The sequence below is a fragment of the Callospermophilus lateralis genome, chromosome 19 (assembly GCF_048772815.1).
Source record: "Callospermophilus lateralis isolate mCalLat2 chromosome 19, mCalLat2.hap1, whole genome shotgun sequence".
NCBI lineage: Eukaryota > Metazoa > Chordata > Mammalia > Rodentia > Sciuridae > Callospermophilus > Callospermophilus lateralis.
In genome coordinates, this window is record NC_135323.1 from 35,750,189 (window position 1) to 35,773,473 (window position 23,285).

Below are 23,285 nucleotides of genomic sequence, written 5' to 3' on the forward strand. Positions count from 1 at the left end.
AAGAGTGAGAAGTGATACCACCTTCCCTCCCCATCCAGAAAATCCCTGGAGGGGATTACCTGGGGCAGGGGCAGGCTGGGGTGCTCTGAGCAGGCAGGGTGCTCCAAGCAAGCTGAGGACTGGCTAACTCAGTGCCAAAGTCACAGGGGCACTGAAGGGCCCAGCCTGGGATCTGTGGGCAGCCTGTGGCCATGCTGGCATTCCAGGGGCCTGCCTGGCATTTGGGGAATGTCCCAGGAAAAGTCTTGGCCTTCTGAGAGGCTCAGAAAGGGGATGTGTTCCTAGATGGGTGGTGGGAGGTGATGTTTGTAGGGAATGTCCCTTCTGAGGGAGAAAGATGAAGCACTGGGGTCCTGAAGGATGGGAGAGCTACAACCAGAGTCACACTCTCCACACAAAGTCAACACAGAGTTGGGGCTTGGGTGGGGGAGTGGGAGGCACTGAGACCTCGCTCTGAGCTGCTGGGCTGGGCTGTCCTAGGGTTGTCTGACCTCTCAGATGTACCTAAAAAATGGGAATAGTAATTCCTGCCTTGCCCACCTCTGGTAGATCAGAAGCACGTGACTGTGCATCACCAGAATGGGGACACTGGCACTGACACCCCCGCTATCACTGAGACCTATTTGGGCCAGCCAGGCTGCATGGCACTGGGACAGAAGCCTCAGGGAACCACAACTTCTGCTCCAGAGGGTCTTTCTGCAAGGTCTAAGTGCATCCTGGATTGGGCGGTTGGGGTCCATAAGCCCCTCTCCAGCTCCGGCCCGACCGGTTCCTCACCAGGTCTTCTCATCTGCCACCTTCTTCTACCTATCTCTGGCTCCTTCAAGACCCTGCTCTAAGGCCACTTTCTGGGGCGCCCCGGATCCGACTCCATCTATCATGGATCTGCGCTGGGGTTCTTGCGGCCTCTGAAGTCACTTCCTACCTGGCCTGTCCATCTCCCTCCCCTCCCCCCCAGGTTTGGGGCGGTGGGGGTATCCGATGGGTTCCATAGTGGGCACTGGGAACCCGGGATGGAGCGATAGCATGGGGGAAGCCAGCGGCTGCGGGAGGAACGAGGGCTGCAGAGGCCGGCGGTGAAGGAACGGACGCTGAGTGACAAGCCGCGCCCGGCGCCCCCAGGGCAGCCCTCCGCAGAGTCTGCGCCCGGCCCTCCCCTGCCAAGCTCGGGGACGGGGCGGGGCCTCGCGGCGCTGACGTCACCCCGCCTATAAAGCGGGCGGGAGCGGCGGGCTGGCTTTGTGGAGCGCTGCGGAGGGTGCGCGCGGGCCGCGGCCGCTAAACAAAGGAGCAGGGGAGCCGCTGCGGGGACCGCCACCCACCTTCCGGGCCGCGCCGGGGCCTCCGCCCGCCGCCACCATGACTGCCAACGGCACGGCCGAGGCCGTGCAGATCCAGTTCGGCCTCATCAACTGCGGCAACAAGTACCTGACGGCCGAGGCGTTCGGGTTCAAGGTGAACGCGTCGGCCAGCAGCCTGAAGAAGAAGCAGATCTGGACCCTGGAGCAGCCGCCCGACGAGGCGGGCAGCGCAGCCGTGTGCCTGCGCAGCCACCTAGGCCGCTACCTGGCAGCGGACAAGGACGGCAACGTGACCTGCGAGTGCGAGGTGCCCGGCGCCGACTGCCGCTTTCTCATCGTGGCGCACGACGACGGCCGCTGGTCGCTGCAGTCCGAGGCGCACCGGCGCTACTTCGGCGGCACCGAGGACCGCCTGTCGTGCTTCGCCCAGACCGTGTCACCGGCCGAGAAGTGGAGCGTGCACATCGCCATGCACCCGCAGGTCAACATTTACAGCCTGACCCGAAAGCGCTACGCGCACCTGAGCGCACGGCCGGCCGACGAGATCGCGGTGGACCGCGACGTGCCCTGGGGCGTCGACTCGCTGATCACGCTCGCCTTCCAGGACCAGCGCTACAGCGTGCAGACCGCTGACCACCGCTTCCTGCGCCACGACGGGCGCCTGGTTGCGCGCCCCGAGCCCGCCACCGGCTACACGCTGGAGTTCCGCTCCGGCAAGGTGGCCTTCCGCGACTGCGAAGGCCGCTACCTGGCGCCGTCTGGGCCCAGTGGCACGCTGAAGGCGGGCAAGGCCACCAAGGTGGGCAAGGACGAGCTCTTCGCCCTGGAGCAAAGCTGCGCCCAGGTCGTGCTGCAGGCGGCCAACGAGAGGAACGTGTCCACGCGCCAGGGTGAGTGGGGACGCCGCCCCGCGTCTCCCGGTCGGTGCACAAAGCACACCCCACCCGCGTCCTTACAGTCTCCCGCCCTTTCCAGCCCGCGGTGCCGCTGCTGTCGCCAGTTCCTTGAGTGCCCTGCGCTAGGCGTACAGGCCACCTCGCCCCTCCACGGGACTTGTGTTTCCGCCCAGAGGAGGGGGCAAAGGGGTGGGGCCTCGCCCATCCTCAGGCGCCGCTACGTGCCTCCCATCCCAGGCTGGAGTCGTGGGGCCCCCTAGGCCCAGCTTTGGAGCCGCCCTGTGTGCCACCCCCACCCAACCTGGGTTCTCCCCACGCGCGCTGATGCCTCGAATCCTCCCAGTTCTTGGGGATTGGGCGCCCCCGCCCCTTTGCTCTAGTGGGTCCGCCTTTCCGCAGGCCTTTAGATAGAGGGCGGAGGCGACGGTCACCACTGGCACAGGCCCCCAACCCCCTTTCTCCTGTCGCTGGCGAGGTGGGGGAGGTTAGCCGGGCTTTTGATCCCGACGGGGTGTGCTTCCACCTCCCCTCGCGCCTGACCTGGTGTACCTCCTCCCATTGCCGGGCGGGGTCGGGGCCTGCGGGGCGGGGGGGGCGGGGGGCTTCCCGAGTGTCTGCCCTTCCCCCAGCCCCTCCTCCCTCGCCTGCCCCGCGCTCGAGGCCGCGGCCTTTGTGAGCAGGGGGCGGGTCGCCTCGCTGGGCCCTCCCTCTCCCCCTTTGTCCTGCTTGGTCTTTGCAGATGGGAAAACCAGATGCGGCGGGGCGGGGGAGGGGATCGGCTCTGGAGGGTCCTCTTGCGGAGGAAGCTCCCTTGCGGCCATAGACGCTCTCCAGGCGCAATGTCCCGTCCCGAGGCGCCCTGGGAGGCAGCCTCACTCCTCGCACAGCAGCCGGCCAGCAGCGTGGCTCGGATGGCAGTGTGCCAGGCACCCCGCCCTGTGCCCTGACGCGCGCGCCTCCCGGCTCGGGCGCTCCGCTCAGCGGGCGTCCGAGCTGCCTGGGCGCTCGGAGGGGGACCCCAGCCCCAGCCCGACTCCCCGGGGAAGCCCCTACCCCTGAGTGGATTCGTGCCCAAGAACCCTACAGGGAACAACTGGCGGCAACTCGATCCGTCCCTTCCAGGGCCTCCCGCAGGCAGGCCATTTCCGACGGGTCTGGGCGCCAGAAGTGAGCCCCCCTCTTTGCCTCCTTTCCCAGATCCTCCCCACTGGCCCCGTCTCTGCCTTCTGGCGTTCCCTCTCCTTTGCCAAGAAGCTATTGCAGCCAGAGGCCCCTGGAGAGGCCTGTGAGGGTCTTGCTCCTGAATGGGCAGTTGGACCCCAGCCTTGGAGATAATTGGATGGGAACCCAGTCAGTTCCCTCCCAGTGGAGGGGGTCCTCGGATGGCCATTCTCCTGGCTATTCTCCTGGCTGACTTTGGGCCCCTTTGGCAGTGAGGTAAAGGTGGAGGCTTGGGAGGGGCCTGAGTAAGGCCCAGAGAGGTGAAGCCACTTGCCCTGCGTCAGGCAGCAAGAAAACAGTTTGCAGGACTGGGTACCTTTGACTCTAGAATGTGCCCTTATCTGGGCACCCCTGTGGTTGCCAGCGTTCTGTTTCCCATCTCACACTTCTGGGTGGATCAGGATTTCTACCTGTTTAGTAAACATTGAGGATGTGCCCAGATGTGAGTGGAGAAATGTAGCTTACCTTCTCTTGGGGACATGACTGAGATATCAAGGAAAAGACTGGGGATACCAGGATCAGGGTCTCAGATTGTATGGGCAGGTTGCTCCTTCCTGAGAGGACACTTGAGCTGACCTTGAGAGTGACGTGGCTATACTAAGTGTGTGGAACAGTGGTGGCTACAGCTTGTGCAAAGGCCCTGTGGCAGGAAGGCACAGATGAAATTCGTGGCTAGGATGAAGTTTGGGAGGTTGGGAGGTGGGGCTGGAGGGACTTGCAGGGCCGCAGGACTTGGATGGTACTCATTAACACAGATGTTCTCTGTGACTATTGGGCTGTGTCCAGAGCCTCCTTCCCTGGGGAGGATGGGACTGGAGCAGGTGACCTTAGTCCTTGGGGGCCCGAGGAGGAACAGAGAGCCTGAGGGTATTTTTTGGCAAGCCTGGGCAGACACCTCTCTGTAGTACAGCTCACTTGGGGCACCATAGTTATGATTCAAGCTGATTCAGTTATGATTTCAGGAGGAGCCTGAAATTGAAGTAAGGCCAATCTGGCTCATCTTGGTGTTTAAAGGGATGTGAAATGGGGCATGGGGAGGCTTGGGGGTCTGAGGCTGAGCCTCCACTGTGTCAGCAAACGCTGCCGCCTCAGGCCTTCCAGGGGTGGAGGGGACACAGGATCCTGAACCTCCATGGGGTGGGGGTGTGTCTTGGATAGGCCTTCGTGGCAGGAAGGCGGGCCTGGGTTCCGCACATGTTGGGAACCGCCAGTCAGGAAGGAGGAGGATCCTGGGGCCGGCGGGCTGGGGATATGAATCATCCCTGCAGGATGTGTGCGGCTGGGTCTGCGGGGGCCGGGTGCTCCTGGAAGAGTCTGCCTCCTGCCTTCCAGCCTCAGTTTCCCCAACTGGGCCGTGCGCAGACTCCCCAGGTAGGCCGTGCTCCTGGGAGGAGACATCACAGCAGGGCCCGGTTAGCCTGTGAACAAGCCCTGACCCAGGTGGCATCTCCCTCCTGCTCAGGACGCTGCCCTGCGTGGCTCAGCACACTCCTCTGGTCTCGCCTCTCTTCTTGCCACTCGCCTTTGTATCTGAGCTCTGCCCCCAGCTTGGCTCTGAGGTGCCCTGTCCCAGCTATTCCAAGGGACTGTCAGGCTGGGCTTTGCGAGAGTGCATGAGTTCTCTCCCTGAGGCAGGGGCTGGCCTGTGAGATGGAGAAGGGGTTCAGGGGTTCCCAGCTGCCTAGAGAGAGGGACACAGGTGAGGCCACGGGTTTTCCAAGCCCCCTCCCTAATCGGGATGGGTTCAGGGGAAGTGCCTATTTTGGACAAGCCAGGGGGACTTGGGAGCTCCTAAGGGCTGGAGGGGGTTCAGGAAGGTGACCTCAGGGAGCAAGTGCCCTTTTTGAGGCCCCCCCCCCCAGAGAGTGGCAGAGAAGCTGGGAGCAGGGGTCAGGATGGAGGGCGGGCAGGGGCCCAGGGCTTCCTGGAGAGGGCAAGAGATGTGTCCTGGGCGCCTTTGAGGAGCCTCCTGGCTCCGCGGGGCTCCTTGAGCCTGTGACTCAGGTTTTCTGTGCTGCTGTTGAAGAGATAAATCCTACAGGAAACCCGTTCCCATGGTAACAGCACCCAATTAGAGGCAGCGAGGCCAAGTGGGGCCTTTGGGGGCTGGGTGAGGCCTTGGAGGGCCTGGGTGTGTGGGGACCGCTCCCCTCCCCAGCCCTTCCTGGTGGGAGGACCTGGGGGTACTTGGCACAAGGCCCCGGAAGCCTCCCTACATCCTGGCGGGATGGAGAGACTAGACACTCTGGGTGGCGGGGAAGCTGAGGCAGGGTTCAGTGAAGGTGTCACCCAGGGTGCCTGGTGCCACCTCGGGTGCCTCCCTGTCTGGTTGAGGCCTTTCATCAAACTTTCTGAGGCCTGGGGGCAATTCCGTGGGTGGGGTGTGAGGACCCAAGCAGATGGTGGCCGTCCCTGGCCCTGGGCCAGTAGTGGCCTCCACAGGAGCTCCCTGTCTTCCTCTGTCTGGGAGGAGGAGCATGGTGTCACTTCATGGGGTTGCTGGGAGGACTGGGGTTGCTGAGGTCCACTCTTGCACAGGTGTAGCTGGTGGTGCCCTGGTCGTCTGCGAGGCCCTCAGCCCCAGGTCCTGTGCCCTCAGCCTCTTTCCTGCGCCTACTGTCCTTCCTGGGGAGCCTGGGCCCCTCTGTGCTGCTGGGGTGGTCCCCAGGGGCTTTCCCTCCTGCCTGTTCCCTTCCTTCCCTCTGGTCACCGTGTTGGGCGGTGGTGCTCTGTGGCTGGGGCGGGCTGGGGCCTACCATGCAGCCTCCTAGAACAGGATCCTGAACCCCCTGCCCAGCTCGCCTGGCTGATGGACGCTAGGCCTGCCTGCAGATGCGCACCCCCTTTCTGGGCGGGCGAGGGGGACGGTGGGAGGTGCCCTGTGTAGCTGTGGCCATAGGGCAACCCTGTGGCTTTGGCTCCTCTCACTGGGTGGGGTCTGAGCAAGGAGAGACCCCGGCTTCCCTGGGGCCTGGTGGTGGGTCCAGTCACCAACAGGGGCCCAGGGGACAGGTGAGAGGCCCAGAGGTTCTAAGAGGGGCAGGGGCAGAGGCTGGGACTGTCAGGAGGAGGCTGCACCCATCCCTTAGTAGACCCAAGGCACAGTGGGGGGAAGGAGGGCGTGGCCAGGAGTCTGCTCCCTCCCCTCCTAGAGCTACAGACCTTACTTTTTCACCCTGTGACCTTGGTCCAAGGACATGCACCCTCAGGCTCAGTCTCCCTCTTTGTGAAGGAGGGCTGAGGGTCTCCTCTGCCTGGCACTTAGGGACATGTGATTGGGTTCAGATGGCAGCAGCACCCCCAGACTTGGAGGATGTGAACTAAAGGTGGGTCTTTGCCAGGTGGGTGTTGCAAGCCTGTAATCCCAGTGCCTCGGGAGGCTGAGGCAGGAGGATCATGGGGCCGGGGGCGGGGGTGTTCCAACTTAGCTGAGGCTCTAAGCTATTCTGTGAGACCCTGTCTCTGAATAAAAAATAAAAAAGGGCTGGGGATGTGGCCCAGTGGTTAAGCACCCCTGGGTTCAATCCCTGGTACCAAAAAAGAAAAGAAAAGAAAGTGAGTCCTTCCGCTGCAGGCTCCAAGATCCGCCAGCTGTCCTCTCCTCTGTGGGATGATACCTGCCACGCCCTTGGGGCCCTGCTTCTTCAAGGCCCCCAGAGGTCCCTCTTCCAGGTTTTCACTAAAGGAATCAAGGGACAAAATGACAGGGCTGCACTGCAGTGGGGGGTGGGGGGGGAGGAGCCTTCCCAAGGATCAACATGGTCACCCGGGCTCTTTCCTGATGCATACAGATGTCACACGGCTCCCAGGCCCAGACACAGCACACACGTGGGTGAAGCACACACGTGCGTAACAGACAGTGGGGGTATCCCGCGCCCAGTGTTCAGCGGTGAGGGGGTGTGACGAGTTTTCTAAATGTTCTGGAAGGATCCTGCGCTCTCGTGTTTTACTCTTTTAAATCTCACCCATTCTGGAAGTAGGAAGACTGTAACGAACCCCCATATACCGCCTGCACCCCGCCTCCCCCAACCGGTGATGTGCTGCCAAAATATCTCCATCTGTGCCTTTATGTGATGTTTTTGGTTGTATTTAAAGCAAATCCCTGACACCAGGGCGTTTTATCCTGAAATACTTCCATCTGTACCTAAAAAAATCAAGGCCATTTCTTACATAACCACAACATACACTCAGTCTCTCCTGCCCAGTCCCAGGCCACTGGAAGGTTCCTCACCTGGCTCCAGAGAACCTCTTGGGGGTGATTTGTTCAGAGGTGTCACTTCTGTTTGTTTGTTTGCTTTGGTTTTGGTGCCTGGGAAGGAACCCAGGAACTCTTGCAGGCTGAGCATGTGCGCTGCGCCACCAGCCCTTATAATATTCTTTTTTTTCCATTTTTTGGTACTGAGGATTGAACCCCAGGGTGAATAATCACTGAGCCATATCCTCAGCCCGTTTTTATACATTTTTATTAGAGACAGGGTCTTGCTGAGTTGCTAAGGGCCTCACACAAATGCTGAGGCTGGGTTTGAACTCGTGATCCTCCTGCCTCACCCTCCCAAGCTGCTGGGATTACAGGCATTGATTGACCACCACCCCCAGCGCCCCTAGAGTATCCTGTGGTCAGAGGTAGAAGGTGGAAATGGTGTAGCGAGCTGGGCCCTTGACTGTCAGCCCAGCCTTTGTGACTGGGTCCTGACGGCTGCCACTCATGTGCAGGCTGAGGGTCTCCCTGGCCCCTTCCCTGTGGTGTCCCTGTGTGTGGATGTGTGATGGCAGGGCAGTGGGTCCAGAACTGGGGGACACAAGGTGCTCTGTACCAGCCAAGGGCTCCCTCTCCACAGGTATGGATCTGTCTGCCAATCAGGACGAGGAGACTGACCAGGAGACCTTCCAGCTGGAGATCGACCGGGATACACGAAAGTGTGCCTTCCGCACGCACACGGGCAAGTACTGGACGCTGACATCCACCGGGGGTGTGCAGTCCACCGCGTCCACCAAGTGAGTGGCCCCCTTCCCCTGCCCGTGCTCTCGTCCCTTCCTCCTGTGCCACCCAGATGGCGGCCCTGACCCTATCCCACCACCCCCAGGAACGCCAGCTGCTTCTTTGACATTGAGTGGCGAGATCGGCGCATCACCCTGAGAGCGTCCAATGGCAAGTTTGTGACCGCCAAGAAGAATGGGCAGCTGGCCGCCTCGGTGGAGACAGCAGGTAGCTGCCTTTGGGCGCACGCCATGTCTCTGGTTCCCTGGCACTGCCCTAATAGCCAGGAGGGTCAGGCACACCATGGTCACTTACCAGCCCCACCTGAAGCCCACACTGTGCTGCGCACCCCTCAAACTGGCCCTGCCCCTGCTTACCCAAGAGCTGGCTGCTGTGTGACCCCCCAGCTTCTGGCTTTCCCTCTCTGAGCCATACCCTGGCTGTCCCAGCTCCCACCCTGCCCCCTTTCATGAGGCTCACTGCCCCTCTCCTCCTGGGACAGGGGACTCGGAGCTATTCCTCATGAAGCTGATCAACCGCCCTATAATCGTGTTTCGTGGGGAACATGGCTTCATCGGCTGCCGTAAGGTCACTGGCACCCTGGATGCCAACCGCTCCAACTACGACGTCTTCCAGCTGGAGTTCAATGACGGCGCCTACAACATCAAAGGCAGGTTCTTCTGGAAGGTGCCAGCCAGGGAGCACTGTGGCCCTGCCTGGCCCCAGGGGAGGGGTGTCCCGTGGCCACCAGCGCCCTGCCCTGGGAACCACGCTTTCCCTCTTGTCTGTATGGGGGACTTACCTGCTTGCCCTGGACAGGGGGACGCGGAGGGTGGGAGGTGAGCAGGGAGGTGAGTCGGGGGAGGCTGGCTGGACACACCTCAGCTGCCAGACTGAACCCCAGACTCCACAGTAGCTGGGCTGGATTCAGAGCTCCATGTGTCTAGTGTAGGCAGGAGGGTCTGCGGGGCACGGGGACCCCAGTCAGTTCTAGAAGCTGGTGGGGGGCATTGATCCTTGAAAAGGAGGAGGATGGCCGTGCGGGGTGGGAGCTGGAGGGCAGGTGTGGGTGGGGGTCAGCGGGACACAGCTTGACGGGTCCTCCCTCCCCAGACTCCACCGGCAAGTACTGGATGGTGGGCAGTGACTCCTCCGTCACCAGCAGCAGTGACGTCCCTGTGGACTTCTTCTTCGAGTTCTGCGACTATAACAAGGTGGCCATCAAGGTGGGCGGGCGCTATCTGAAGGGGGACCACGCGGGGGTCCTGAAGGCCTGTGCGGAGACCATCGATCCCGCCTCGCTGTGGGAGTACTAGGCCACCCTGGCCTGCCTGGGGGCTCCTTCAGTCCCTCCTGCTAACCCTCTTCTTCAGGTGGCCCTGTGGCAGCTGGTGAGCCCCTTGCCTTTGAAACTGGAAACCCCAGAGAAAAACGGTGCCCCCACCTGTTGCCCCTACTGACTCCCTTCCCCTGTCCCCAGGGGTCAGCAGCTGCAGCCCATCCCTTGGAGGGACTTCGAGTCCCTCTGCCCTCTTGTGCCAAGGGACAAGGCTGCCACCTCTTTCTTCTGACCTCAGACGACTCTGAGCCTTATTTCCCGGGAAGTGGCTGCGGAGCAGTGTGGCCTGGCAGGCCCCTGGGCATGGCGGGAACGCTTAACTGGAATCTCCTGCTCCCTCCTGCAGCCTTTTCCTGCCCCCAGGAGCTGGGTGCTTGTCCCCAGCCAGCCAGCGGGGACTCCTCCATGGAGCCTAGTCCTGCACACCTGTAGAGGAGGGTGGCCTTCCCGTGGGGCTGACCTAGCCGGGGCAGACTTGCCCGTGTGTGTTGTTTGGGGTCCTGGCTGGATGGCAGGGTCTCTGCTCCCTGACTTTAAGCAGGCTGCAGGTCCTGCCCCCGGGGCATTCTGGGCTGGGCTGGGCTGGGGATGCCCTGTTCCTGTCTCTTCCCTTCCACTCTGGCCTGACTGGAAGCAGAAAATGACCAAATCAGTATTTTTTTTTTTTTTTTAAATGTCACTGCTGGAGGCGCCCCGGGCAAGCCTGGTTGCAGTTGTGAGTGGTCTTGGCAGGGTCTTGGCACTTGCCCTCCCCCTCCCCAGCTGGTGCCCTCCTCCCTCCCTCTGCCCACCCCCAGCCCTGGGCCCCTATGCCTCAGCCAGAGCCCTGCCACGTTTGGTGCTCCATGTCTGACACCTCGGGTCTCCTGGGCAGGAAGAAGCCAGGTGTTCCCTGCAGCTGGGAGCTCTGGGGTGAGCCTGAGTCCTCCAGGTCCCGGCCACCCTGCCCCGGCCTCCCCTCCACCGTGCATCTCACTCTGGGTGTCTTGGTCTTTTATTTTTTGTAAGTGTCATTTGTATAACTCTAAATGTTCATGATAGTAGCTTCAAACTGGAAAAAAAAAAAAAGCAAAATAAAGTACTGCAAGTCTGCACCCCTGAGCAGCCTGTGTCTTGGTGGGGGCTGGGACGGGTGGGGAGACCTGGAAGGCAGGCAGGCCCTGGCTGCAGCCGGTGGCCAGGAGCTCTGAACCAGGCTCCCCAAGGAGGTGCACTCTGGTTTAGCCCCCTCTGCCCAGACCCCCGGGCTCCCAGTAGGAGCGGGCTGAGTACTGGGCCTGGGGTGGGATTCGCACTCCCATTCTGCGTGCCGAATATTCAAGTGCAGGTCAAGGGTAATTCGCTCCTGCCCAGGGGTCCCTTCCCCAACATTAAATTACACACCCCACAAATGACATGCAATGCACATGCGGGCTGGGTTAAGCTTGGAGGCGGGTCTCTCCCAGGCAGACAGGAAACTGACTGAGGCCAGTGGGCCTGGATGTTGAGCCCATGCCCTTGCCCTGGCTGAGCTCCATGGGGCCAGCCTCTGCAGGGACTCCGGAGGGGCAGGCCTTGAACTGGGCCTTGTGTGTTTCCATTTCATGCCAGGGTATCCCTAGGGTTCCATTTTACAGAGGGGGAAACTGAGGCGAAGAGCAGAGTTACACCCTTGCGTGGTGGGCCACCTACCAGCAGGTGCCCACCAGCCAGGCCAGGATGGAAGATGGTGATGGCCCCCACCTGTCTGAGGCCCAGAGGGCATGCTGATTGGCCGCTGATGACGGAACAGGGCGGCCCGCTCTGTGATTGGCCGTCCCTAGGAGCGGGAGTCCTGAGATTGACAGGGGCAGGTGGCAGCCACAAAGGACTGTTGGCCTTCAGGGGTCTCTGCGGCTCCACCCCATTGAAGCCAGGCCGGAAGCCAGAGAAGTGTCAGTGACAAGGAAGGACAGATGAAACCTTCAAGAGCCAAATGCAGACTACAATGGGGGCCACCTTGGGGGTGGGGCAGGAGGGAGACTGCCATTCCCGAGGCAGAGCCCAACTCTGGGATGGCCCTGGTCTGGTCCCCGCATCCAGGTGCCACCAGCTGTTACAGAACTCATTCTGCAGAAGTGGGCGAACTCCAGGTGACAGCGGGTGGCTGCAGCCCAGGGTCTGAGGGAGGTGAAGAGGGACATTCCTAGTTCTCCCATGGGTGGTGCCTCACCCAGGGAAAGGGACAGAAGAGCCCTGGGCAGAGGGACCTGTAGGGCCACAGAACTTCCCAGGGTAGGGGGAAGGCAGTGTGGTTCCAGGTAAGGTCTGGCTTGGGGTCCGGGGGACCCCCCCCAGACCCACGTGGAGGCAAGAGGAGGGGGGAGACAGGAGGGTGCTCTGGAGGTCCACAGGGAACACCAGACTCACCTGGGCACCCTGCTCCCTGCCTCCTGGCCTTTTCCCTCCTGGGGGTCTCTTCTGTGGGGACAAGTTCTGAGGTTTCCCAGGGCGGGGTTTCCAGGACTTTGGGTCCAGCTGAGGCCCGAGTCTCCTTTGCTTCTCAGGGGTTCTGTACACAAACAGTGCTCTATCACACATGAACGCCTGTGAACTTGCACCCACACAGACTCAGGGGATGCACGGGCAAGTGCAGATACGTGTAGACAGATGCACACACACAGTAGGTGCACTGTGTGTCCAGAGGCATGTTGTACGCATAGACACACAGACACAAGATCTGCGCACACAACAACCACAGACATGCCTGTAATTCTAGCAGCTCTGGAGGCTGAGGCAGGAGGATTGCAAGTTTGAGGCCAGCCTCAGCAACTTAGGGAGACCCTGTCTCAAAATAAGAAATAAAAAGGGTTGGCGATGTAACTCGTGGGAGAGCATCCCTGGGGTTCAATCCCCCCCCACACACACACACAGTCCTCAGCCTGTACCACATTGGCTCTCAGGATACAAACCTGTCCCCTGTGCCCCAACTTCTGCATTTCTCCCAGCCAAGTTAGGGGACATCAAGGACCCCCCAACTCTGAGAGTGGTGTCTCTACCAAGCCTGCAGTGTGCGGTGACAAAAAAGTCCCAAATCCCCATTGCACAGATGGGAACGCAGGCCTGGAGAGTCCCCGGGGAGCCTAAACAATTGTGGCCAGGACTCCAGGTGACTTGGGGTTAACCGTGATCACAAAAGATCACTAAGGGGAAATATTCGATGGCACTCCAGGGAAAGAGCAAAGAAAGGAGAGACAATCCTAGCTGCTCAGGGGCAGGGAAACAGGAAACTGAGCAGGCTGGGACAGCTCTGGGCCCCCGCAGTCTCCCTGGGCACACCCCACCCCTGCAGTCTCCCTGGGCCCCCCAGCCCCATTGCTGTCCAAAGGCCAGGCCCTCACTGGAATGGGACTAAGCCCCAGAAGGACTCCGCAGGTCTCTGGTGGGTGAGAACTGTGGGCTTCCAGGACACGTCTCCATGGGACACCCCTCCAGGTCTTCTGCACCCCACTCCTTCTACAGGGCCTCTGGGGAGGACCCTCAGGCCCATGAGGCCTATCCCACTTGAGAGAGGAGGAGAGCCCACCTCACTCCTGTGATCGGCTAGTGCTCTTCCCTCAAATGATGACTTTGGGGACCCGGAAGGGGTGCTGGGAAGGGACACTGCTGGGGCTAGAGTGTTCCTGTTGGAGCAGTGGGTGGTGGGGATCCGGGCCTCCCTGAGCTTGTGGGGAGGGCTCTGAGACCCACCCCGGGGGCAGTGAAAGGAGAAGGGAATAGATGGGGTCTCCCAGATGGAGGGATTGACACCCCTCACTATGCACCAGATGCTAATCCCTTTACACATATTAATTACACATATTAATTAGTTCGGTCCTTGTAATGGGCTGGATTGTGTCCCCCTCCACCCTGATTCCTATGTTGAAGTCCTAACTCCTGCTGGGTGCAGTGCCACACACCTGTAATCCCAGCGACTCGGAGGTTGAGGCAGGAGGATCGCAAGTTCAAAGCCAGCCTCAGCAACTTAGTGAGACCCTAAGCAACACGACCCTGTCTCAAAGTAAAAAATAAAAAGGGCTGGGGATGTGGCCCAGTGGTTAAGTGTCCCTGGTTTCAATCCCTGCTATCAAAAAAAAAAAAAAAAGTCTTAACTCCCAGTACCTGAGACGGTTTGGAGGTTAAGTTAAAATGAAGTTTTATAAGCTGGGGTATGGCTCAGAGGCAGAGCACTTGCCTGGCATGGGTGAGGACCTGGGTTCTATCCTTAGCACTGCAAAAACAAATAAGTAAAAAAAGGTCATTAAGGAGTGCCCTAACCCAAAAGGATTGGGGTCCTTATAAGAAGGTATAGGCTAGGCACAGTGGCACACGCCTGTAATCCCAGTGGCTCAGAAGGCTGAGGCAGGAGGATCTTGAGTTCAAAACCAGCCTCAGCAAAAGTGAGGCGCTAAGCAATTCAGTGAGATCCTGTCTCTAAATAAAATACAAAATAGGGCTGGGGATGTGGCTCAGTGGTTGAGTGCCCTTGAGTTTAATCCCTGGTATCAAAAAAATAAGAGGGGAAGTCTGGGTGTGGTGGTGTTGCCTTGTAAGCATGAAAAATTGCAAGTTCAAAACCAGCCTCAGCAATTTAATGAGGCCCTAAGTAACTCAGAGAGACCCTGTTTCTAAATAAAATACAAAGAAAGGGCTGGGAGGTGGCTCAATAGTGAAGCACCCCTGGGCTCAATCCCTAGTAATAATAAAAAAAAGAAAAAGTGTGGGGGATGGGCCACAGATGCCCACCACAGAGGGAGGAGCCTGTGAGGACCCAGGATGGCGGGGATGGCGTCTGGAGCCCTGAGAGAGACTGCCAACTGCCTCGATCTCAGACGCCCAGCCTCCAGGACTGGGAAAGAGTAAGTGTCAGCTGTTAAGTCACTGTTCCATGGTCCCTCTGTTACAGGAGAGGAGTGTCCCTGAAAAGGGTCCAGGGAGTTCCCAGGGGGACGGGGGAACTCCACTCGGGACCTGAGGAATCAAAAGAATTTCAGCATCCACCAGTCCCACATAGACAGGAGACACAAATTCAAGGAGAACAGGGGGCCAGACTAAAGTAAAAGATGGGTTTTGGGGTTGCCAGCTCTTCTTTTAAAGGGAACTTGGTGGGGGCGGGTATGGCAAGGTATGTGGGAATGGTATCTGGTGACCTTCTGGTGGCCTGGTCAGTCTCCAGATCCTCAGGCTGACATGGTCTTCATTATGTAATCAGTAGATAGCGCTGGAAAGTCCCCTAAACCTATTGGCTCCTTAAAATATCATATCTGTCTTAATTGACTTATTTGGGGTTAATGAACAGTGCACAGGTAGGTTTATGGTTTTTCTAGAAAATTGGGAATGATGGGCCTGGGAGAGAGACTGGCTTAGGGAGTGACAGGTCTGGGAAATCATGCAGAAGTTCTGAAATAGAATCTTTTGCTCATCTTTTCTTTATATCTCCTTTCTATTTATTATTAAGAATTTAACCTTTATCTTATTTATTTGTTTTTATGTGGTGCTGAGCATGGGACCCAGGACCTCACCTGTACTAGGCAAGCGCTCTACCACCGAGCCCCAGCCCAGCCCTGTTATTATTTTTTATGCCAGGGATTGAACCCAGAGGTACTTAACCACTGAACCACATCCCAGTCCTTTTTAAATTTAGACACAGGGCCTGGCTAAGTTGATGAGACTGATTTTGAAATTTCGATCCTCCTACCTCGGCCTCCAGAGCTGCTGGGTATACACCACCACACCCTGCTAGTGTTCTTCCTTTGTAAGGTCCAGGAGTCAACCATTGTGTGGGTGAACCATTCATTCATCCACAAGGGGCGCGGCTACCTCTACCTTTTGGCGCGGCTACTGTGCGGGGAGTGGGGGTGCACACCTGCAATCCCAGCTACTCAGGAGGCTGAGCAGGAGGATCGCAACTTCAAGGCCAGCTTCAGCAATTTAGGGAGGCCCTGAGCAACTTTGCACGACCCTGTCTTTAATAAAAACTATGAAAGGTCTGGGGATGTGGCTCAGTGGCTAAGCAATTCTGGGTTCAATCCTTGGTACAAAAAAAAAAAAAAAAAAAATATATATATATATATATATATATATATATATATATATATATATATATATATATATATATATATATATATATATTGGTGCCATGAAGATGAGTTCAGGGAGCCTGCTTTCAATTCTTTTTGGTTTGCACACAGAAGTGGAATTTCTGGATTAGATGTTAATTCTTTCCTGAACCCAGGGACACTTAACCACAGAGCCACATCCCCAGTTCTTTTTATTTTTCATTTAGAGACAGGGTCTCACTAAATTGCTTAGGGCCTCACTAAGTTGCTGAGGCCAGCCTCTACTTTGTGATCCTTTTGCTTCAGCCTCCCGAGGCACTGGGATTAAAGAGGTGTGCCACTGCTCCTGGCTTATATTTAATTTTTTGAGGAGCCTCCACATTGTTTGCCACGGCGGTAGCACCCATTTATACTCCCACCATGGGTGAAACTGTTCTGTTTTATTTTCTTGCACCCAGGGTAGCTGCTCCCCACGGCAGGCTCTTGAGTTGTCACCTAACAAATGTGCATTTTCCTTATCGGCCCCAGCAGGCCTCACTCTGTCTTCTGCACTGGGCTCTGTGGATGCTTTGTCTTATCTGCTTCATCCCCCGCTCACAGACATTCACGTCATGAATGCAAACGCTGCTGTATGGGACAACTGTGTGTAAGGCCCCTTTGTGGGAGTCTCTGGGGTAAATTGCTTGGAGAGCAATTCCTGGGTCGCGCTGCCCTCCCCCCAGCCCTGTAGGACCTCTGTGCCCTCCCCAGCACCTGCAGTGGCATCCGGAGCTTTCTGCTTCAAGTTGAGAACATGAACATCCTGCATGCCCAAGTGCCTGCAGCCATCGCCTCATTCAGGAAGGTGGGTGTCATGAGAGCCGTGTGGCAAGAGGGTGGCCCAGGGTCCCCAAGCTCCAAGCCCTGGTCAGGAGGACCCGGGCCCCTCCACTCAGGGTGTGATCTTGAGCTCATCTGTCAAATGGAGCCATGAAATAAAGCCACAGATCCCGGCATGGGTTGAACACAGTTCTCAAGAACACTGGCATCACGTGGTTGTTCCAGAGTCTAGGATCAGACGGATGTGGCCATGTTATTAAAAATGTCCAGGGCTTCCATTCTTATCTGGAACAAGACCAGCTCAGTCCCTCACTCATCTGGCCCCCAGGTGAGCTGCTGCCCACCCTCAGAGAAATAGACAATGGGAGCATTGCTTTCCAGGGAGCTGCGGGTCAGGAGACGGGTCAGCAGATGTCTGGGGGCCTTGGGTGGTGAGGGGAGCTGGAGGGGCCCTGTGCTTCCTCAGCTCAGGCACCTGCAGTGAGGGGCGGGCCTGGAGGGGCTGGGCCTCAGTACAGACCCGCCAGGGTGTGTTCAGACTCTTCTCAGTGCATTTTGTTTTAAAAGAAACAGAAAGATGCTGTAGGCAGGAAGGTATTGAATACAAGGGATTGGGAGCTCATGATGTGATTGAACAGCACAGAGGAGTCATTCCAGACCACCCAGGATGGCTGAGTCAGGAGGACTCAATGGGAAAGCTTGTCTGGGAACTCCTCTGGGAAGATGTAAAGGCTGGAAGCTGGAACCTTCTGGAACTGTCTGGAGTGTCATCGTCACACATGGCTACTGGTTGATGTTGCTTATTGACTGGGATGCCTACACCTCTCCTCTCTGTGGGGCCTCCTCAAATGGGCAGGTTGGGCTTCCTCCCAGCATGGCAGATGGTTCCTGAGAAAACCAGGAGCAAGTTGGAGGCTCCTTATGACTTGGCCCTGGAAGATTCAGTGTCACTTCTGCTGCTTCCCATTGGCTAAGAAAGGCATTAGGTTCTGCCCACATTCAAGGGGAGAATTTGCAGATGCCCACCACTCCATGGGACCATCCAAGGTTGTGTTGTAAGAAGAGCTGGGCATGGTGGTGCACAACTGTAAACCCAGTGATTCGGGAGGCTGAGGCAGGAGGATCACACGTTTGAGGCTAGCCTCAGTAACTTAGGAAGACCCTGACTCAAAATAAAAAATAAAAAAGAGCTGGGGATGTAGCTCAGTGGCACAGTGCCCCTGGACTCAATCTCCAGTACCTCCCCCCGCAAAAAAAATGTGGAACAGGAGCTACTGTGGCTGCCATCTCTGGGGAAAGCTCCCTGCCAGCCCTTCTAAAAGCGAGGGTGTTGGGTTCTGGGGGCCAAAGCCTAACAGGGCTGGACTCCGGGGGCCTTGTACTCTGGGTGAGGAGCTTGGGCAAATGCTGCCAGAGATGGGTTCCTTTCGTTCATCACAGACTCCTGCAGTCCCTTCTGGCTACAAGGTGAGGGCTGGAGGGGGGAGCCATAGAGGCCAAGAGGCCAGGGGTCCAACCAGGAGGCTGCAGTGCCACCTGGGGAGAGGACCCAGGCAGCAGTTGAAGATGCAGATCGGGCAGGACCTGGTGACTGGGCGGGTGGGTCTGGGCGGATCAGGTAGGGCCAGTGAATCATCGGGTGTGGGAGGCCACGAGCCTGGGGTCCAGGTGGGGCCGGGAAGTGGGGCCGGGAAGTGACCTCAGAGCAGAGTCAGTGTTAGGTGCAGGACAGGCTGAGTAAGCTGTCTGCAGGATATGCCAAACAAAGTTAGCTGCAGGATGACCTGGCCACTCAAATCCTCAGTCTGATTCTTTATCACCTGTTTGCTTCAAGCCCAAATGCCCAAGCCCCGGCTCAAGGCTGAACACTCAGCCTGACACTCAAGGCTGAGCACTTAACCCCCTTGTGTGCCAACAAGGCAGCTTGCAGACCCAGAGACCCTGTTAGATTTAGGCAGCACAGCAGAAGGGCTATAAAAGCCTTCCCCAGCTGCCCCCCCCACCACTTCTTTCTTTCTTTCTTTTCTCTTTGTTGCACTGTTGCAATAAAGATCTCTTGGTTGGGCTGGGGATGTGGCTCAGGCGGTAGCGCGCTCGCCTGGCATGCGTGTGGCCCGGGTTCGATCCTAAGCACCACATACAAACAAAGATGCTATGTCCACCGAGAACTGAAAAAAAATAAATACTAGAAATTCTCTCTAAAAAAAAAAAAAAAAAAAAAATCTCTTGGTTGCTCTGAGTGTCGTGGTCACTTTCCTTTCATTGGTGCCGAAACCCGGGAACACTTTTGGGTCCCTCTTCCTTCGGAAGTGCCACTCACCGGACGACCTGAACCCATTTTCTCGACCCCCAGAACTCCATTCACCACCGGCCTTCGATTGGTGAGTTTCCCCTTCCTGGAGTCCTAAACCCAATGGTGGTGTCAGGAGGATTTGACCGTTGATTGTCTGGCAAACCTCTTTGCCCACCTGCGGGGAGAAAAACACCCCACCACAGCCTTCAAGGCCATGGTGGCCCTCAGGGACTCCTTCCTTGGGCAGAATAGACTCCTGGGTTCAAAATTATTCCCTTCCCTTCCCAGCTGGTAGTTTCCCAGCATAGGCTTTGTAGGTCTCCCTCGAAGGACTGTGTAACCTCCAGAGACACATAACAGAGAACTGAACATCACACCGCACCCAGACCTTCACGGTCTCGGTGGCTCTCCTAAAATCCTAGTCCTCTCACCTCCAAGACTCGGCCGCTAGAGATACGCTTACCCTCCCCTTCTTCCCTCTTCCCCTGTCTCCCTCTTTCCTCTCTTTCCGGCCCTGGGAGTATCTGGCCTCTCCAGGAGGGGTCCTGAAAAGCCTTGGCCAAGATCCAGGATGAGAGCTTCAACTGTCAGGATTCAGTGATGAACAATCTCTGCAGCTCGAACCTGCCACTAAGGCACTCCTGATTTTTGGCTCTAGCGGGGATGCCCCTTTTGCCAATAAATCAGTTTTCTCCTTCTCTCTTATACTATCTTTGCATCCTCTTCCCTCCTCCTTATACTACGTTTGCGACATGGGTAATGTGTCCTCTCGGCCGGTCGACTCTCCCCTACAATGCCTCCTGGATAACCTCACAACCCTCTCCTTGACACCAGACATCAAATCCCCAAAATTGATCAAATATAGCACCCAGGCCTGGCCTACTTATCCCTTAGACAACCAAAGCAGATGGCCCCTCTTGGGTCCCTGGGTCCCTCCATTCTAAGGGATCTCTACAATTACTGTGAGCATTTGAAAAAATGGGTAGAGATTGCTTATGTCCAGGCTTTCTTCTTGCTCCATTCCAATCCTGCTTTCTGAACACCTTGCAAACTCTACAAATTCTTCTAGCCTGCAAACCAACCCCCCCTACCACCGATCCCCAACTTTCTCCTTCTCCGGACTCATCCACTACTTTTGACCCTACTGATGAACCTCCACCCTATCGCCGGGCTCCAATAGGTCCTCATCCTCAACCTTCTGCCCCAGACTCTCCGCCGTCACCCCCACCTCAGCAACCTGACTTCTCCCCTCCACTCACTAGATCAAAAACCCAAACCAATGCCCTTTCTCAAATAATTTCCCCCTTGCGTGAGGTAAGCAGGTGCTAAAGGCATTATCCAAGTACGTGTCCCCTTTTCTATGGCTGACCTCTCCCAAATTGAAAAACGGCTAGGCTCATATACTACCAACCCCGTTGTGTATACCAAAGAATTCCAATATTTAACACAGGCCTATAGCCTCACCTTCCACGATGTCTACATGATCCTCTCCAATACTTTACTTCCTAAGGAGAGAAGACGGGTTTGGGAACAGGCTTGCACTCATGCAGATGAGATCCATCAGACCAATCTGGCACATCCCACTGGGCCCCAAGCAGTCCCAGACCCAGATCCCCTCTGGGACTATAACACCAATCACGGCATCACACACCGAGATCATTTCGCCACTTGTATTCTGGCAGGCCTAAAAAGGGCAGTCCAGAAAGCAGTGAATTTTGAGAAACTTCAGGAAAATCATCCAAGATAAACATGAGAACCCATCAGCCTTTCTGGACCACCTAACTAAGGCTCTCTGCAATACACTAATTTGGACCCAGAAACCCCTGATGGCCGACAGCTACTGATGTAACTTTCTTTGCCCAAAGTTTTCCTGATATCCGGATCACACTTAAGAAATTAGAATGAGGCCCCCTCACTACCCAGACCGAGATTCTTGCTACTGCTTTTAAGGTCTATCATAACCGAGATGAAAAGGCTAAACGCCAAATGCTGGCTCAGGCCCTCCATGGGCCCTCTCAAAACTCATCTCCCAAGTGGCAAGACCATCTCCTAAAACCAGAACCCCCTGGGGCTTGCTTTAAGTGTGGACAAGAAGGACATTGGAGCAGAGCCTGCCCCAATCCAAGGTCGCCTACCAGACCCTGCCCAAAATGTTCCATGATGGGCCACTGGGCTTCGGACTGTCCTCGTACCCGAAGGGGTGCACGGCCAGGCCCTAGCTGCCCCCATAACCTCGTGGGACTGGCCACTGACGATTGATGGGGCCTCAAGACTCCTGTCCCAACAAGTCCAAACACCATGCTGGAACCCAGGGTCCAAGTGATGGTTGATGGTCACAAAATTCTCTTTTTAATAGACACTGGAGCAACATTCTTGGTCTTACAGGAGTTTTGGGGATCCTTACTTCCCTCTCAGTTCCCTATTGTTGGGGTAGGTGGACAAGCAATATATCCCCAAACCACCCCACCCCTACCCTGTTTATTTTCAGGCCACCCATTCTCACACTCCTTCTTGGTGATGCCCCAATGCCCCGTTCCCTTTTAGGCAGAGATGTTCTATTTAAATTTAAGGCCATGATTTCCTTTCTGCTGTTTCCTCCCTCCCCTCAGTTATAGCCATGGCTGCCCTACGGGCTGCACCAGATCATCCCCTTCCACTTCCACAAGACCAAGTAAATCCATTAATCTGGGACACAGAGACTCCATCCCTGGCTAAATGTCCCCCAGTTGAAGTTCACTTAAAAAATACCTATCACATTCCAAATAAGCCTCAATATCCCCTCCCGAAGTCCAGTCAAAAGGGACTACAACCTATCATCTTTGCGACTCCTAGACATGGTATTACAGGCGTGCGCTACAGTGCCCAGCTTTTATCTTTATTCCATAGATTTGTTCTTGCAGCTGGTATTTCCCTAGCATCCCAGGCCCCAAGATGGTGCTGAGGATCCAGGGCTGAGCCCTAATGGTGCCCCTGGTCTTCCAGGGAGGCAAGGGTTCCTGATCACACCCCATAGGGAAGAGGTGGATGGAGGATGGTTGGGCCTCAGATGGGGAAGAGAGGTCAGGGTGGGGCCATGTCTGGGGCCAGGTCACGCCACCGACAGTGCTGAGACAGGAGCTGGGTGCCTCGTGCTTCCTGCCCCTCTGATGGCTGAGGAAGTCCTGGCTTCCTGATTGGCACTGCTCCCTGTTGGGAGGGAACAGAGCAAGTTGTCTGTGGAGCGGAGCATGAGGCTGAGCCGGCTGGGGCAGGCATGCAGGCCAGGGGGACCCAACACTCTGTGGGGGCCCACTCAGAGCCCCGTGGGCCACCCCACTCAATTATCAGCTCCAGGGTCTGCCCGAACTCCTGAGGGCAGCAACAGAGCCCTGTCTGGGGCCTGAGGCACCTCGGTGGTGACTGAAGCAACTGGACATGGGTATTAGGGTGCAGGGGATTGGGTAGTTACCTGCCCTTTAGGTTGGGCCCCATGGGGTCCTCCCTTTGGGCTAGGGGCAACTTTTCCTCAATGGGCATGTGCCCTACATATGCTGAGCTACAGCCCCAGGGACACTTAGCTACTGAGCCCCATCCCCAGCCCTATTTTGTATTTTATTTAGAGACAGGCTCTCACTGAGTTGCTTAGCATCTCACTTTTGCTGAGGCTGGCTTTGAACTTGTGATCCTCCTGCCTCAGTTTCCCAAGCTGCTGGGATTACAGGCGTGTGTCACTGCACCCAGCTCACTTTTTATTTATTCATTTTTTTTTTATGTGGTGCTGAGAATGGCCTCACCCATGCTAGGCAAGTGCTCTACCACTGAGCCCCAGCCCCAGCCCACTGTGGATACTTTTTGACCCTTGTAATCCAGTTTTCTTCATGGGATTTGTTGGGAAGGTGTGAGGTCATTCTAATGACTGCAAAGAATGCCAGGCAAGGTCACCTGTTGCTACACCTCATTTTAGACTGTGTCCATTTTCTAACCATAACTTTTCAGAAATAAGTGGTGGAGGATGGGAGGGAGGATGTGGGGGAGTGCAAGCAGACAAAGGCAGACGGGGGAAGACAGGGTGCCCTGTGAGCTGGGACAGCTGTTTCCCTGTGTCAGTGGGCCCATGGCTCTGCAGGGCTGTGACCCTTCGTTGGTGAAGCAGGTGGTGTGTGGTGGTTATTTGCTCCTGGGCTCGCCTGGTCTGCTTTGGTCACTAGATCACGGTGGGGAGAAGCGCTCGGCCAGCCCGATGGGCCAGGCTATGTCCCTGCTGTGGAGAAGCTGGGGCCTGACCACTGAGGGGCAGGAGCTGCAGTCTTAGCCAAGCCCCAGCTGGCAGCAGCACCCCAGGGTCGTTGGCCAGCATGCTTGCTGCTGGGCCCAGGCACTGAATGGGTTAAGCCTCAGGGTTA

The 23,285-nt window shown here is 57.0% G+C and overlaps 1 protein-coding gene across 1 annotated transcript; it reads left to right on the top strand.

Moving 5' to 3' along the window:
- Nucleotides 1–1,253: 1,253 nt before the first annotated feature.
- On the top strand, nucleotides 1,254–10,813 carry Fscn1 (fascin actin-bundling protein 1). Its single transcript, XM_076840021.1, has 5 exons — nucleotides 1,254–2,191; nucleotides 8,257–8,413; nucleotides 8,503–8,624; nucleotides 8,899–9,066; nucleotides 9,510–10,813. The coding sequence occupies exons 1-5, from the start codon at nucleotides 1,360–1,362 to the stop codon at nucleotides 9,710–9,712; spliced, it is 1,482 nt and encodes a 493-aa protein (XP_076696136.1). The 5' UTR covers nucleotides 1,254–1,359; the 3' UTR covers nucleotides 9,713–10,813.
- The last annotated feature ends 12,472 nt before the right edge of the window (nucleotides 10,814–23,285 follow it).

Coding starts and splice junctions, on each gene's coding strand:
- Fscn1 (XM_076840021.1), top strand. CDS start 1,360: ATGACTGCCAACGGCACGGCCGAGGCCGTGCAGATCCAGTTCGGCCTC. Junction 2,192..8,256: donor GAACGTGTCCACGCGCCAGG/GTGAGTGGGGAC, acceptor CCCTCTCCACAG/GTATGGATCTGTCTGCCAAT. Junction 8,625..8,898: donor CGCCTCGGTGGAGACAGCAG/GTAGCTGCCTTT, acceptor CTCCTGGGACAG/GGGACTCGGAGCTATTCCTC.